At 42.0% G+C, this 17,313-nt stretch overlaps 1 protein-coding gene and 1 long non-coding RNA gene across 4 annotated transcripts in view; one reads left to right on the top strand and one right to left on the bottom strand.

The window, feature by feature from the left end:
- dnm1a (dynamin 1a) overlaps window positions 1-16,987 on the top strand; it is a 39,466-nt gene extending 22,479 nt beyond the window's left edge. For 2 of the 3 annotated variants that reach the window (XM_026298028.1, XM_026298029.1), the window contains 7 exons: window positions 12,126-12,235; window positions 12,342-12,453; window positions 12,697-12,711; window positions 12,897-13,067; window positions 13,198-13,439; window positions 13,585-13,788; window positions 15,338-16,987. In XM_026298028.1, coding sequence (XP_026153813.1) covers window positions 12,126-12,235; window positions 12,342-12,453; window positions 12,697-12,711; window positions 12,897-13,067; window positions 13,198-13,439; window positions 13,585-13,788; window positions 15,338-15,368 — 885 coding nt within the window. In that variant the 3' untranslated portion in view covers window positions 15,369-16,987. The remainder of the gene's footprint in view (window positions 1-12,125; window positions 12,236-12,341; window positions 12,454-12,696; window positions 12,712-12,896; window positions 13,068-13,197; window positions 13,440-13,584; window positions 13,789-15,337) is intronic. The other variant, XM_026298031.1, reaches the window with a different exon arrangement.
- On the bottom strand, window positions 563-2,122 carry LOC113124878 (uncharacterized). The gene is made up of 2 exons (XR_003295078.1): window positions 1,846-2,122; window positions 563-1,336 (listed from the first exon to the last, which is right to left on the bottom strand). It is a non-coding gene; the product is annotated as an uncharacterized LOC113124878 (long non-coding RNA).
- Window positions 16,988-17,313: the final 326 nt, after the last annotated feature.

Below are 17,313 nucleotides of genomic sequence, written 5' to 3' on the forward strand. Positions count from 1 at the left end.
GCAGGGGGGTCTAGCTAAACTTGTACCGTTTCACATGATGTCACCTACAAACACCAAAGCCACACACAAAATTCTGTCTTTTTCTGGGAGAGCTATACAAAGACTCATAAAAATGGTGAATAGACAATGACAGAGTGGCTTCTCTTTTGACGTTTTTGTATGGTGGCTTCCTGCCTCTCTGCACATTACATGGTCATTTGAGGTAAAGCAGCCGCAAGTTGATGCAGGGAGGGCAGACACATAATTGTACATTGTGGCCAAGAGTGCAGTGTGATTCTGGGGGTTTACTGTGTTTTACTTATCTTTTTGGGGACGTGTTCATTTTTTTCTGTGGACCTTTTACTTCTATTTTATTTGAACTTTTTTCTGTTATCAGCTCATTGGGTTTTATAGAGAATGTCACACAGTCATTGCTTATATTCATGTCAATTCCTTAGATTTTTCATATTACTTAGATTCTGTAGATTAATATTGGCTTCAGCATTTTGTGTATTTAATTTCTGTCACTGTATAATTGTTATGTGGCCTGTTTGAGAAAAGAAGAATAGAGACAATCTCAAAATGATATCCAAACATATTTATTTCAACTATCTGAAACTATTTTTTTTACAATTTTAACTTCACTCTTGGTTCATTGACAAGTCAAGCAATAAAAAAGCTATATACAGCAAGATAAAATATAATCTCATGCCTCTGTTTACCTAGCAGTTTTTTAAGAAAAACTTTAAGATTTAATGTATCCATGACTCATAAATCCATGCCAGGCAAAGGCCCAGGCCTTTGTGGTGGAGCCTTTGGGTGCTTTATTTAGGCTCGTGCTTGGGCTTGTCCAGATGGAGTGGGGTGGTGCTGCCTGTTCCCATAGGCTGATGTGCTCGTGCCTGCTGGATACCCTCTGGAGCACTGTCTCTCTCTCTTTTTGTCTCTTTGAGTCATCCCGTGCTTCCCCGGCCAGCCTAACCAATGTGCAGACTACTGTACAACCACTACTTCCTGAACAGGTAGTCTGAACACTGGGCAGGCGGGCAGGGCGGCCGAAAGGTACTGTGGAGACATTTTTACTCACGCACATACACACACACTATAATAAACTATACTCACTGTGAATCCAGTGTCCAGCTCCTTCTGACTGTCTCACTGCTACAAAGTGCTGACCAGGCTGGTAGAGCAGGCTGCAGGAGAAACAGGCTGGAAGTGTGAGGGATGGATGAGGGGGCTGTCAGGGAGGTGGAGGAGGAGGAGTAGAGGTTAGACAGAGGTGATAGTCACTGACTGGCACATTTAAGGACGTTCCCTCCTGTTTCCTGCTGTGAGAAGCAGCATTCCACGCCGAGCTCTGGAAGGAAAGGATGCAAGAAGATGTTTTTGAACAAATGTCAGTAACAAAACATGTTGAAAAGTAATACATCCATTTAATACACCAGATGCTTCCTTATTAGCAGTAATATTGGCCAAGACATTATTCATTTTCTTCCCCAAGAATTATTTTACTAAACGTCAGCAAATTCTTGGTGTGTTTACTGAAAATGGATTAAAGCGGAGACACAAAAATATAAAAAGACATAGCACTGACATATGCACACAGTTAGATTTTTACAGCCTAAACTCTGTTTGCCCCCTGCTGACCCCCAGGCCAAGAGTACATAAGAAAATGTCAAGATATTTCAAGAGATGTTAAACAGGTAAAAAACTGTGTGGACCAAGTTGTTTGTAGAAAATAATACTAGCAACAAATCAGTGTTCTTGGTTCCCAATTAGTGACTTATCAGTGTCTCCAGCTAAACCATCATCCCTTCTCACCTTCTGGACACAACAGCAAGGAATCTGCCCATGCAGAGGGAATACCTGTTACTGAACAATGTCCTTTCTCTTCAACATCTTACTATCTTGAGTGATGCCTCTGCGTCTTGGCGGTCTTGTCTCTTTCTTGGCTGGTTAGTGCTAATTCATCTTACGATGTCCTTCCATTCAAACCTACCACACCCCTGAAGCAAAACCTGGCCTGTGGTTTTCAAATGCTACCTCTGCATCTTTTGGATTTATTCCGAAGGCGCTCCGGTAGCAGGCAAGATGGACCGGCTGGAGGCTCGACGTGGCAAAGGACTGGTCACCAAGTTTCCCCTTCGAGAGACAGAGGGAGAAAAAGGAATGAGAGAGAGAGAGGAGATATGGAGAGAGAAGGAGGAGGAGCTCACGGCCCCCCCATTTTTCCTTTCCTCTCTTCTTCTTCCTCTCTCCCCTCCCTCAGTCTGGCTTTTTTCACCCTCTCTCTCTTGCTTTCTTTTTTTCTCCGACTTCTGGGAGAAAGTGGAAGGTCAAAGGTGAACAGGAAGTGAGACACATTCATTTGGCGTGTGTTGTAAAGTTTGGAAAGGGAATGAAGGATTGGCTGCTGAGGGCGGGAACTCTTTAGTGGAAGCGTATGTGGACAGATCGGAGGATGTCTGCGTTTGTGCGCTCACATGGAGGCATATACGTATTTCGTATGTGCATCTCTGCTTATGGTACATATGAGTGTATATGTGGCTTCTGAGTGATGGATGTGTGTGTGTAGGAGTGTTCTGGATGAGAGCAGAGGCTCCGTGGTCTTTGTAGCAAGGGCAGGAATGTCGGCGTTTTCTTGGCAAGCGGGAGGAAGCCTTGTAATAACTCCAGATGTGCAGCCCTGTGGTCTCCATCTCTCTCTTGCTCCCTCTGTTTTTACTTCTAAAGCTGATTTCCTCTCCCTGTCCAACTCGAATAAAGAGCCCTTTATGCAGCTCTGCACTCTTCCCAACACACACACACACACACACACACACAGAGTGGGGGTGCTGGTTGGAAGGGTGACATACTACTGGTAAATCAGAACCAGAGCGCAAAAAGTTGTGTGTCTATGTGTGTCAGAATCAGTGTGATTCACAATTGAGACATAAATAGTCAAAGTTTACCTCTTTCACCTTTGTTTCACACATCCACTTATTCTTATTTCTCGCAGACTGGATTTATCATTGCTAGCATTTCCAGGTGGATGTGCCTGCATCTCTGAATGTGTGTGTGTGTGTGTGTGTGTGTGTGTGTGTGTGTGCGTGTTCGCAGGGGTGGCCAAGGCCTTGTGCTTGTTTTAGCCATAGTTTCTGAGCTCCAACCTGAGCTCCAAATCAAAGCAGGCACAATCCCAGGAGAGACGAGTCAGCAGGACCGGCAGAGATAGAGGGATATGGAGGGAAAGTGAGAGAAACAGAAGAAAGTGGAGGTGAAAGAGAGAAGCAACTTAAAATGTGGGGCAAAATGCAGGCATAATGATGCCCGGTGAGCGTGAAACTTTAACAAAAGTGTAAAATGTGTCTGAGGCACAAGTCAGAAAAGAGAATTACAAAAATGGGTTCTCACTGTGGAGAAGATGCATTATTGTTGCCGTGAAGTTTTGGGGTCAGGGTTTGGAACCAGTGAATTTTAATGGCTGGTGGGGGGGGGGGGGGGGTGCTGCGGTCACATCAACATTGTTTCCAATGTTTGGATGACCAGGCAGACAGCTTCCTTTTCAGCCTCTTACTCAGTTAAGCCAAAGATACTGCAAAAGTACACACACATACACACACATCCAGTAATTCCACATTATTCTGTCTTGTCATGGAATACCGCTGTTTAATATTGTCAGGAAAAACCTCAAATTTCTGTCTCTGTTTTTCATGTCTTTGTATTTTGATATTGCATTAAAGCGAACGACTCAGTCTGTTTATGTGGGTTGTAATTGTATCTTTCGTGTGTTTGCATCAGTGTGGCGGGGCTAAGCTTGTGAACACCATACTGTAGATTTACTGCAGAGTGCATGTAACAGTATAGCCAAACCCAAAAAGGCAGCACTAATGTAATCCCATGTTTATCATGTCCATGTCTTCAGCTGTGTTTTGGCGAAATCTCACAATAATTTTACAAATAGTTCATGAGATACATGAGCTATTATTCTTGTTGGATAACATAAGTATGAACCACATGATAGGTTCATTTTAGTTTCTATCTCCCTGATAGTATCATGTCATTATTATTTCTTTGTTGAAATGAGAAACCCAGAGACTATCAAACAAGACAGCGGCGTGGTCAGAGGGCGAAGGTTAACAAAATAAGAAGCCCATTTTGGGAAATATGTTCATTTATTTCCTGGCAGACTTGGATGAGATCATGTACTGTTAAACAAAAAAAAGAAGGCAAATTAACCGTCTTTGTGAGTATTGGAGTCTTATCAGTCTTTGCAGCCTTTTAAGAGATGGTGTGATGGTAAAATAGTAACTGCACCAAAACCAGTAATGAAAAATAAATTACTGAGGCTGCAGCATGTCAGAGAAAGCAGAGGAGGTACACAGGCTGATTTGTGAATAAATCAGATTTACCCTGCCTCACCGATGAGACAAATGAGTGTGTGCAAATTATCTTTTTTTCCCCTGATTGTTCCCTGCAGGAGCCAGATTATAATGTCAATACAAAAAATCGTTAGAGAAACAAAGCCTGGGATTGGACCAGACATGGGACAGATAAAAAGAAACCACAGCGCTGTTTTTTGGCATGCTGCGTGTGTGTGTGTGTGTGTGTGTGTGTGTGTGGTAGTTGTAATTATGTTATGTGTGTTTGAGGCTCTACAGACTCACTCCCACTTTTAAAGAAGGCGTGACAGACATTTAAAGATTATTGCATCTGTTTAATAAGACATGGTATGTTTTATAGCCCTTAAAGTATATATTCTGCATGTATCTATGTGACCATGTCATACTTTTTTACATATATATTTTTTTGTCCTACTGATCTGATAAATGACATACAACAGAATCCATCCCCCTCTTACCCAGTGTCAGCTGGGATTGACCCCAGCCTTCCACAGCCCTATACAGGATCAGAAGTATAGATAATGGATGGATACAACTAAATTCTTCATGGTCACATAGTTGGGAGATTTTCATGTTAACATTTATCAAGTTTTATATTTATTCTAAAGACCACTCCACCCCTGGAACTGCCCACCCCGGAACAATCATGTCATAAAAATCTCTCAGTGCAAACACACCCTGCGTTTAATATGTGTACAAGTTTGAGTTAGTGGTGTGAATTTTATATTGTGGTAGTTTATGTTACTATATAGAGTACTGCAGCAGTTCATTTAGGTGCCACTGTATTTAGATTATTAGATAAGGATAAGAGAGATGCAGCAAACAGTCACTTTATGTCACCTGATACTTAAGTCTGCAGTGTTTTATTATGTAGGGTTTCTGCCATTCTCTTGCTTTGGTTCTGTTAATGCCACAATTATGTGTTAGGACTAATAATATAATATAAAGTTACTACAGAAAACATTTACCAAAACTTATATGTGAAACCTCATATGGAAATTTAAAGCCTGTTTGCATTTTGAACTTATATGTGAATGTAGGTACATAATGACAGTATTTGTGAAAAGATTTTCACATAGTTTGAACAGACAAGAATCACTAGGCATGTGGAGATTTTCACATGTGTTTATGTGGTTAGTGGGCTGGGGTCTCCCCTCCCTTCTCCGTCTACTCTTTGGTGGTCACCGGTGATGGATCGCATGTCCTGGCTAACCCTGAGGTTGTTACACTGACCTTCTGCAGAAGTAAACACAGAGCACATAATTAACTGCTTAGCAATTAGCTGCTAAACAGGAAGGTATCACTAACCTGACTGACTGAATGTGTCATTGTCATGTGGACACCACGTTTCCTTTCTCCGTGAAGTTTGTTTTTGTTTGTGCTCGTTCCCACAGGAAGAGCCGAGCACAGAGCTCAAAAGTCACTTTTTAAGCAGAAATGATGAGGCAGACTTGAGATGGGACACTGACTAAAAAAAAAATAAAAAAAACTAGCCAAACTAAATCCCTTATTTACTGTATCACTCTGAATTTGTGATAACAAGAAATTGTGAGACTTTGTTTTTTTTAATCCTTGCTAAAACAGACACTTCAGATTAGATTAGATTTTCCTGGAATATTAGTTGACAGACAAGTTAGAAAAACCTCTTTGTCTTGCTGTTATCAAGTAGCACTTCCCATTATATATTAAGAATTAGAGAGCACAGACTATGGAACGCTGCCCAGTGTGATGAGTTATGAGCTTTATTGCACAACTGTAGCCTGATGAGTCATGAACAGCTGCTTGTTTTTACACATCGTCTCAGAATAGCTCCAATCTAGCTGTTCCCAATTGTAATTCTTTCAGCAAAATTATTTGCTGTTGCCGATTTAAATGTTGGCAACATGTGGCCTTACTTTACCTCAAGTCCAAACAGCATGAAGTAAAATTAAGTTTCTTCAGATGCTGTTTCTGCTGCTCCTCAAAGACATTACTCACAGACCAAACACAGATTTTGCATGCGTTAGTGGGTTTTTTGATTATATGTGGACACAGTAAAGAAAGTGTTCTTCTAGAAGTTAATTATGTTCAAAAAATATATTTTATAATACCTTTTATTTTTGTCAAAAAAACTAATAACTAACTAATAACTGGATTTACCTCTGATTATTTGGCTTTGAGTATAGATGCTAAGTGCTTTCAAATCAATGAGTCTCATCCTTTTACTGTCTTTCCACATTCCTATCATGTAAAACGTACAGAACTGCTGTGTTTAATTTTTTTTAAAAGTCAGAACTGAATAGGGGAATCGTAGAAGAATGGAGGTAAAGAAAAGCGGAGGGAGGTGAGGAGGAGGGTTGTGAAAATTGCCATTGGCTGCCACCCAGGGCCCAGTCTTTGTGGTAATGAAGGGTTAGAAGCGACGTTATTGCTCCCAGATGTCGTGCGGCTTCTCCACAACCCTTTGATGCATGGCCCAAGTCACCAGGACTTTTCTATCAGACTGCCATCAACATACATTACCACACGCACACACACACACACACACTGAAACATGCATCTCTTAAAACAACATGGATGCCATAAACGACTATCTTCTTAGTTTGCCTACTGAACTATTCAGATTTGTCTCAAAGTGTTAATTGGATACGGTTTGTGTAAGGTCTGCACGTGTATGTGTGTGTGTTTTTGTGTTTATACCGACTGTAGCACGTCCATGTGAGTATATCCATGGCTATATTTCATATTCTTAAATTGGGTTTAGTTCTTTGAGATATTTTTTGGACAGTACATAAAGTGGTAATGTGGCTTAATGAATCCAGAAGCGAACTTGCTCTGGGGTTTCATAATTAGCTTTCTATTACTCACTAGCAAAACAAATCCATGGAAAGTAATTTGCTCACAGACTGGTCCAACACAGGTTAACTACCAAGTGTATGGCCTCGGCTGCTGCGTGTGTCCAACAAAGAAATGGTTGCATGTGGAGACGTTAAAACTGAAAGGATGGATTTCACACATCACACATGTGCTGCAGGTGGAAGTGACTGTGAGTGCGGTTTTATGTTATGCTGGTCCTGCATTCATTCATATTCATATTCAAAATATAAAACAGCAACATCTCTTTCCAGAATCCCTGTCCCTGTTACTCTGGATCCATAGACCTCAGTGTCAGCAGTTTCCGGAGTGATGCAGTGAACCCGTTAAAGGCCCCCCCCCCCCCTGTACGCCACAGTTTAGAACAGATTCATGAAGTATGAATTCATTAAGCTTCCTTGCTGGTGTTGGGACACACATAATAAGTAAGTGAGCTTTGCCGCCGGTGGTTACACTGTAACCTCAAGGCCAGCCACATCCTGAGCATCTTCTGTTAGTGTGTTTGTGTGTGCTCAACTCATGGTTATATGTATTTAGCAAAGTCACACTGACATACTGTACACTCAGTTACCACTTTATTAGGTACCCCTGGAAAATCTAATGCGATTCAGTACACTTTAGTTCTAAAAGGTTGGCTATTTGAGGGTTTTAGTTAGATTTCGTTTTAGTTGTAAGGTTTAGGTTAGGGGAAGGAAAGGAAGGAAAGGGTGTCCTCACATGGAGAGCTCAAGGTGTGTGTGTGTGTGTGTGTGTGTGTGTGTGTGTGTGTGTGTGTGTGTGTGTGTGTGTGTGCGCGTGTGTGCGTATGTGTGTGTGTGTGTGTGTGTGTGTGTGTAGTATGTAGAATTGGAACCACATCATTCTAATTCTAATTCTGATTTGTGATAATTTCTTGTTCTCATTCTAACATCATTATGACAGTGTGCCATTATCTGGACCCTGATGACCCTGCCATTCAAAACACACTCTACTAAACTTGACTTTTAATTTCACCTGGTCAACATTACCAGTAGTTTATAAAGAGACACAGCAGAGAGCAGAGCCCTGAAGACCCTGAAATGTTTCATGAAGACAACTTCTATTTGATCATGGAAAACAAGACTATGCCGGAACACCTTCAGGAGCAGTCCTACAAAGTGGCTGACTTGACTGTAAGACAGTGGGGCAGTCCCGAGACACAGATATCCAAGCTAGACCAGCAAACCTGTGAAAACCTTGATGAGGACAGCTTCTGGTCTATCATGAAAAAGGAAGCCATGAATACTCATCTCAAGCAGGAAGCCAACAAGATGGCTGATCTGATTGACAGAAAATGGAGCACAGAGAGGAAGCCAATGTCCAAGTCAATCCTGCAGACCTGTGAAACTGTTGATGATGACAGATTCTGGTCCATCATGACAGATGAGACTATACATTTTCATCTGAAGAAGGAAGCATACAAAGTGGCTAATCTGATTGCTGTAGAACGGCAAAAGCAGAAGAGGTTTATGCCTAAACTGGACCAAATGACTTGTGAAAACTTTGATGAGGACAGTTTCTGGTCTATTATGAAAAATGAGGATATGTATGCACATCTCAAGGTGGAAGCATACAAATTGGCTGATCTGATTACCAAAGAGAGTCTTAATCAGAAGACCTCTAAATACAACACATATCAGAGGACTCTTATAAAAGCCTCTGAGCAAAACCTCATGACCTTGCTGGAGAAGTCGACCACTTATGGACATCAGAGACAGGAGGCCTCTGAGGTGGCTGACGTGATTTCCATCTCCACTAGTTCTCAGGACAGTGTCAGCAAAGTGGATGTTGAAGGTCCTGGTGAAGTATCCATCCCTCAGCTTCCTGTCACCTCCAATCCTCCTTCTCCTCTTCCTCCCTCAACTGAACCAACTCAACCCTCAGACTCTTCTTCAAAGAGTGTGGAAAAAAAGAAGCAACTGCAACCAGTGTTCTCTCATAAAAAAAGCCCAGACCGTATCTTCAAACTACTTAGCTCTGATGACTGGGAGAAAAAAATTGATGGTTTGACATCTATTCAAGATCTAGCAAGGAACCAACCAGAGGCACTGAAGGCCACACTTCGTAAGGTCTGTGTGGCTGTCATAGAAAACGTTAAAAACCTGCGCTTGATGGTGTCCTGCACTGCTATGGCCACACTGGGTGAGATGTATGCTCACCTTCAGGGGGCCATGGATGACATGGTAGAAGAAACAGGTTGTGCTCTGATACTGAAACTATCACAGTCCAACTCCTTCATCCAGCAGCAGGCAAATCTTGCACTGGACTCCATGGTTGAAAACTGCAGCCCCAGCCGGAACCTGCGTGTGCTGGTGAATGTCGGGCTGAGCCACCGCAGTGCAGCCGTTAGAGCGATCGCAGCTCAACACCTCAGCCAGTTATGTGACATCCTTGGAGCCTCACGAACCCTTACAGGTGGCAAGAGCTTCACCAAATTCTTCCTTGCTGCTGTGAGCAAAATATGTGTGGACGCTTCAGCGGATGTGAGGCGTCACGGACATGACATTGTCCAAAAGCTTTCCACACACATTGCCTTCCAAAACCAGTGGAAACACACTGTTCCACAAAAGGATAGACGCTCACTGGAGGGACTCATGAGGAAACTGGAAACACCAACCAGACCCTGTAGCTAAGGACTGTTATTTCTGTTAGTTAATGATAAATGTCATAAAATAAACAAAATAAAAATGGGAAAGGCATTGATGCTGCTTTGGTTATTATCTATAATTTGTTCTTTGCATGTTTGAAAACCTGTTTTATCTTTACAAATCTACATTCCCAAACCTTCTGCATACTGATTTTATACACACACACACACACACACACACACACAGAGAAATACATTAAAAAGTAGGTATATGTACAAATGAGGATTCATGTAAACATAATGGTTGTATCTTGACAGCCCAGATTCACAGAGTCTCATGGGAGTAAAATGCTGTAGACAAAGGTTAAATCATTTTATAAATTGTGTGTACTTGTATGTATCACACTTTTGTATGTCAAGTGTGCATTTGTACTTGTGTTATGCTTCAGGGTCCCCCCCCCCCATGTGTACATGTTTAAAATCTGAAATCTGTACTTTTGCCTGCTCATGTCGACTGGAGAACATATGGGAAAGCACTTAATCCCCAACTTCCCCAAACACATTCACATAGACACATAAAACACACACACACATGCAAAATAGGTTGATGGGAAGGAAGAAAACCCTGTTAGTCTGAAGTGTGTATCAGAAGTCTGGTTATGATGTTGAAATAATGCTCGTACATGCATGCTTTCTTAATTGTTTTTTCTTCCTGTTTGTACATGCACCAAACACAATTCTGTTCCCATTCCCCCACCCCAGCAGTGGCTCTTATTGTGTTAATACAATATATTACAGTAACTTCTTATGTCTAGCTTGTTTTGTGAAATATTTATTTATTTCTGTTACTGCTGCAGGAGTTCAGTTTCTCTGTACTTTCCCCCACATCATACACACACATGCCCCCACATCCCTTTCCAACTCTCCCAACTGGATTTACTGGCTAGAGGAGAGGAAAATGTATGAATCTGTCCAAGGTTGCTCACTCCCTGGGAGAGGGAAAGGCAGAAAGCGAGGGGAACAAGGGAAAAGATGAGGGAAAAAAAGAGATGAAGCGAGAGGGAGAAAAAGGGGGAAGGCAAAGATGGAGAAATGCTGAACAAACTAGAGCTGGAGGACGAGGACCTCTTTGCCCTCACTGCTACTATAAATGATGATGTCAGCATTCAGCAGTCTGGGGCAACTGCTTGTTTAGTGTTTTTTTATATAACAGACATTTTGGCAGACCAGCACTGCCAAGTGTGTGTGTGTGTGTTTATGTGTGTGTGAGAGAAAGAGAAAGTTTTTACATGTGTTTAGGGGATAAGACCATTTGGCTACGCAGGTCATAAATTCTTTGATGAAAGAGTCACACACACGAACCCCTCCCCCACCCCCCTTTTCTTTCTTTGACACACACTCTGTCTCTCCTACACACACACACACACACACACACACACACACACATACACACATTGGGTTGGGCAGGGCAGGCCCGTGGTTAGCTATCCAGATGGTTTTAAGGTTAGTTAAAGACTACGCTTAAAGGTGCTGTTTGCAACCAAAGTGTGTGTGCTTTTGTGTGTTTTAAGCTATATTTACAGACTCGCTCGCCCTGTGCTATTTTTGGCTTCTCATTTTGTTAATTTTAATTTTATTGTCGACTGTAAAACATTCAAGCTCACGCGCACACACACATACAAATTCACCCTCAGCAAAAAAAAAAAATTATTTTACAACAACAGACTTTGAATAGTTTTGAGCGTTTTATGTGTGTGTGTGTGTGTGTGTGTGTGTGTGAGAAAGACATAGAGGAGGACAGAGAGTGCTGGCACTGAGCTGACTAACTTTGAGGTTCCCTGATTCATAAATACTTAGATGTCTGGATATCATATGTGCAAGTTACAAGAGATTTCTACACTGAAAAGCAGTTTTTTTTTCTCTTTCCCTCAGTGTGTGTGTTTCTCATTTGTTCCTCTTTTTTTTTTTTAACCTGCAGAAGTGTAATCAAAACCACAGCCTCGAGGACTGTGGACGACTTTCCCATTTCTTCTCTGTTTTTTTTTGGTCTGCTTCTCAGTGTGGGTTCCCAGAGTTCTTTCATGTTCTTTCGTTTTGCATCTTTTATTCTAGTTTCTGTCATTGTTTATGATTACAATTGCTTCTCAAGTTGATGCTACGAACTTGACAGTGACAGTGCAAATACTATAAATCTCTATGACCATTTTTCATCTTGAGCTAAATTGCTCACTCCTGTGACAAGTCGGTCTCTCTTTCTCCCTCACATGTACGGTATAACCCTTGTGTTTCTCTTACTCCCCCTGCAGGAGAAAGAGAAGAAGTACATGCTGCAAGTGGACAACCTGAAGCTGCGTGATGTGGAGAAAGGCTTCATGTCCAGCAAGCATATCTTTGCCCTCTTCAACACGGAACAGAGGTGTCATACATGCACACGCAGTCATCAGTATATATTTATATCTATATATATATAGATATATATATATATACATTAATATTGTTTTGCTGTTATTGCATGTTAACAGGAATGTATATAAGGACTACCGTCAGCTGGAGCTGGCCTGTGAGAGTCAGGAAGATGTTGATGCTTGGAAGGCCTCGTTCCTCAGAGCCGGAGTTTATCCTGAACGGGTCACTGTGAGTGCATTTATTTCTCTTATTCTCAAAACCACATGTACAATAAAACACATTCTTAAACTTCATATGTCAAAGTCATATAGACAGAAAGTAGTTGTAGAGTAGCAGTAGACAAAAAGAGTTGTCTAGGCTGTTTTTTGTTGTTGATGTGCATTTGGAGTCAATTTTAATGTTGTCATGTCTCTCATGTGATATCTGTCCTTTTCAACGCCTTATATCTTCCATCGCTGTTTGACCTTATAGGAGAAGGAAGGAAAGGTATGCTGTTTTGTAGATCCTGCATTTTCTTTATTTTTGCATCTTTTATTGAGCATTTCACCAAAAAAAAAAGTTTTTTAGGAAGACATTCAAATGAAGCAGATGCTTTCTTTCTATTTTATGACGCCTCACTTTTATCCACATTGAGAGTTCTTGTATCAGATTTTCTGAATTTGTCTTTGCAGAGTGACGCCGGTGATGAAAATGGCTCTGACAACTTTATGCACAGCATGGATCCTCAACTGGAGCGGCAGGTGGAGACCATTCGTAACTTGGTTGACTCCTACATGGCCATCGTCAACAAAACTGTCCGCGACTTGATGCCGAAGACCATCATGCACCTCATGATCAACAATGTGAGTGACTAGTGAAGGAGGCAATAGTGTTATTGTTAAATGTGACCAAAAACAAAACATATGTCCCAAACAGAAGAAAAATAAACTACAAGTTTCATCACAAGTAATTTCTTTCTCTCTTTGTGTTCAGACAAAGGAATTCATTAATGCTGAGCTGCTGGCCCAGCTCTACTCATGTGGTGACCAGAACACACTGATGGAGGAGTCTGCGGAGCAGGCCCAGCACCGTGATGAGATGCTGCGGATGTACCACGCCCTGCGAGAGGCCCTCAGCATCATTGGGGACATCAGCACAACCACCGTAACCACCGCCATGCCACCGCCTGTGGACGACTCCTGGCTGCAGGTGCATCGGGGTGGCTCTGGTGGAAGGTGAGGCATGACTGGAATAGACAAGAGGGCAGAGGAAGAACATTAGAAGCAGTCGAAGGATGTAGTTGGTGGAAGCAGGTTCAAAGGTATTTTATAAACTCTAAACAGCATCTTTTCTCTGTTCCACTCTTCCCTCCTCCTACAGGTCTCCAGCCACCAGTCCGACTCCAAACCGCAGGGCTCCTCCAGGCCCTCCAGGCCGCCCAGGCTCTCGCGGACCTCCACCTGGTCCACCTCCTGCTGGGGGTCCCCCTGTCCCATCTCGTCCTGGAGCGTCCCCTGACCCTTACAGTGGGCCACCACCTACTGTACCATCCCGGCCTAACCGTGCACCACCAAGTGTACCCAGGTGAGTAACAACATGACAACAACAGGTCCTTAAACTCAATAACCTAGGGTTTGTTCCAGTAGATTAACATCCAAACTGTAGCTCATAATGTCATGACCCAACCTGAAGTGTGGATACTCTCTATTACCAAGGGGGATGTGAAGACACCTGGATGAGGGGATAAAGAAGGTAAATGAAAGTGGAAAACCCTGGTTGTGATAGAGGATAGATGGATAGAGATCCCTGAATAGATAAATTAAGATTTAATGATTTTCCACCTTTTCTGATGTTTTGGATAAACATTAACTAACACATCACTGTTCATCGCTTACACACACCTCACTACTGTCCTCATCTGAATAACTAGTTTGAAAACAGGTCAGTGACTGGAATGAGGGTTGAGAAGGGACTAAAAAGGTGTATGTTTTCTTTTCTGTTCTCCATTAACTATATCTGTCTTTGCACCTGTACAGTTTGCCTTGTGCCTGCTTATGTTTGTAAGCCAGCTAACTTTTTTAACCTGAACTGATTTATTGTCAGAATAGCAGCTTGCATCTTTTACTGTAGTAGGAGACACTAACGTCACTGAGCAAAGGTCTCACAAATCTGATCCTCCAATCAATCCTCAACTTGGAAGCGCTGATTTTTCCATGCAAGTAATTTTCTTATATTGGGATCTGTCCTAAGTGAGAGCTGAGCACATGTGACGTTGGTCATTTCCTGCACTGTAACTGTTTGCACTCTCTTTTCTTCCTCTTCATCCTTCTCTCCCTCACCACACCTCTGCTCCACACATGACTATGGCTCTTTCTACAGAATCACTATCACTGACCAGTGAGGACTAACTTTTCTGGTATGTTGGGTACTGTCCACCACCATCGTCATAATCCCTTTCGTTCTTTTTCTTCCTCTCAGAATGCATCCGTTCACTGCATGACATTTTCTTTTCCTCACTTTTCTTCACTTTTCTCCCAGTGCTGTATGGGCAAACACACAGGTCAGAGGGCGTGTGTGTTTGTGTCTGTGTGAGCTGATTTTGTTTATGGCATTGACTTGATACTAATTTATTAATTGAAAAGGTGTCAGTGTGTTAACAGATTAAACAGATGTGAAACGTCCAATGCTTAAAAAGTGTCCTTACGTCATCAGCTTCTACCCAACTGGGCAATTTTTTCTTTAATGACACAGGCAGTAACTGATGTGGACAGGTTGGTGTAAATTGGACTGTTTCTGTACCATTGGACCTATGAAAATTAGACTATATCAGATCACTTTTTCTTGGGAGATACTTTTTACCTTTTCAGGCCTCGAAAACAATGTAAATGCACATATTTACCAGCATTTACTCCATATTATGTGAACCTGGTATCTGTATGATGTTGTTTGTGTTTTGGATTTCCAAAAATTTATATTGTAAGTGGTCATCTGTGTGATTAAAGGTACAGTATTTCTGTGTAGATGCATGAATTTACAAGAGGGCTCCAGAAAATGCCTTAAAAACACAAATCCAACCTGTTCCCTTCCTCTCTTCTTTGTATCTGTTCCTGTGTGTTTGTGTGTCTGTGAGCAGTCGGAGACCCCCACCTTCTCCAACCCACTAGACCTCTGAGCTCCTCCCTTCCATCCCTCCTCTGGATGAGAGGCCATGGACAACAGCGCCACCTTCCTATCGTTTTCTGCCTCACCTGACTGGAAGTGGCTCCCGTCCCCTGCTCCTACTTCTTCCTTGCAACAAGCCATGCCTGCCCCCCCAACACACACACACACACCTTTCGATTTCACACACAGATGCACAATACTTGAAACACATCTGCATGACTGACATACAAACACGCTGCAGCCTCAGAGTTTAATTAAACTATGTAGAAAATAGTCAGAAACAAATTGTCTAGTGTATGGGCACATGTTCATGCACACCTGCTTACAACAATATACACATACACATGTATTTATATACAAGTAAAGATATTTTTCCTGCTTTTGAACCTAGTAGCAGACAATTGCAAATTTAGCATGACTCTTTGAGTATTACAATATACTCCAGCATTTCAATTGGGTTTTCTGGCTGCTGACTGACTGACTTATAATGCTCTTAACATTTGGTGTATTTCTTTTTATAAAGGAATATTTAAAATGTTAAGTTTTGTATCACAGACTCACCCTGTATTTCCTGTCTTGCTGAAAGTAAAATATAAAAAACAGTAACAGTGGTGGCTATTTTTACCATCTACTGAAAAAATTTTGGTGAAGTATTCCTTTAAAGGATGTGCTGCTTTTCTGAACCAAGCTGACCTGGACTGGACTGGATATTCTTTTAATTTCTAACTTATATTCAGGTTTTGATCTGTCATACTGGTCCCCCAAAATCAGAGATGAGGACGCACTTTATTCACTTCAAATCAAGTCCACTTCATTTATACATTCAATATTTATTTCGTGGTTTGCAAGTCTCCTCACCTTTATGATTTTGGGGTTTCTCTTTTCATCCCTGTTCATTCGGCCATGTAAGGTGTTCTGTTTCTGCTCTTCTCACCGAAGCAGCCGGCCAAACAAAGGTGGGCCCACTCGCCCTGAAAGCCCCCTGCCATCATTTGACTCTTAGAAGAATCCCCTCCCTCCTCTTTTTTACCTCCTCTCTTCTAAAACTCCATTACCCATCAACTGTGAAACAGACTGCACCACCCATCACTCACTCATTCACTCATGCAAGACAGGAGGGCTTGACTGAAATAAGGGTAGAAAGAATCTGCTGTGGATTCCTCACCCTCAGATATCTGGACAGACTGAGGGGGCTGCTACTCTTCATCTTTCTCTTCCCTCCGCCCCATCCTCCTCTTCCTTTCTTTTCTGCAGAACAAGAGGAGCGATCATCTGAGGGACTTTCTGGATTTTATTTAGATTTTTGCCTGTTGTAGCCTCTGGGAAATCTCACCGCCACTACATTCACCTTATAACTTTCTTGTGTAATTTAATTATCTTGAGAAGACTAAGTGATTTCACACAGCTGTGGCACAACCACTTCAGACAACGCTGCTTGCTTCACTGAACCTATGCAACAAAGAAAAGGGTTCCCCAATGATTGTTTTTTATCTTAACATGCCTCCCAAGGCATTTCCACTTTCCTCCTCTCCTTTTTATGAGTTGCATGCAACCAGCCAGGGCCAGAGTACATTTGCAACTGAGAGGATTGAAATCTGTAGCCTGGGTTGCACCCCAAGGCTGTTAGAGACAGTAGCTCAGTGTATATCACTTTTATTCAGGAAACGAGGCCCCTAATGGGAAAGGTTTTATCACATTATGCAGCTAATCTTCTGATGCACTGACAGGAAAACCTTCAGCATTTTATCCAGGTTAATAATCTGCCATTTCTTTTTTCTTTTCTTCCCTCTCTCAGTGGTCACGGTGGTGAGTGAGAAAATCAAAACAGCCACAGTCTATGCATAACACTATGAAACGCTCCTTCTGTTTCACCCTCACATTGCTATGTGAGTTGCCTGTGAGTGAAACCCATCATATCTCCCCTTTCTCCCACCACTGCTCTCAGTG

The sequence above is a fragment of the Mastacembelus armatus genome, chromosome 12 (genome assembly GCF_900324485.2).
Source record: "Mastacembelus armatus chromosome 12, fMasArm1.2, whole genome shotgun sequence".
NCBI lineage: Eukaryota > Metazoa > Chordata > Actinopteri > Synbranchiformes > Mastacembelidae > Mastacembelus > Mastacembelus armatus.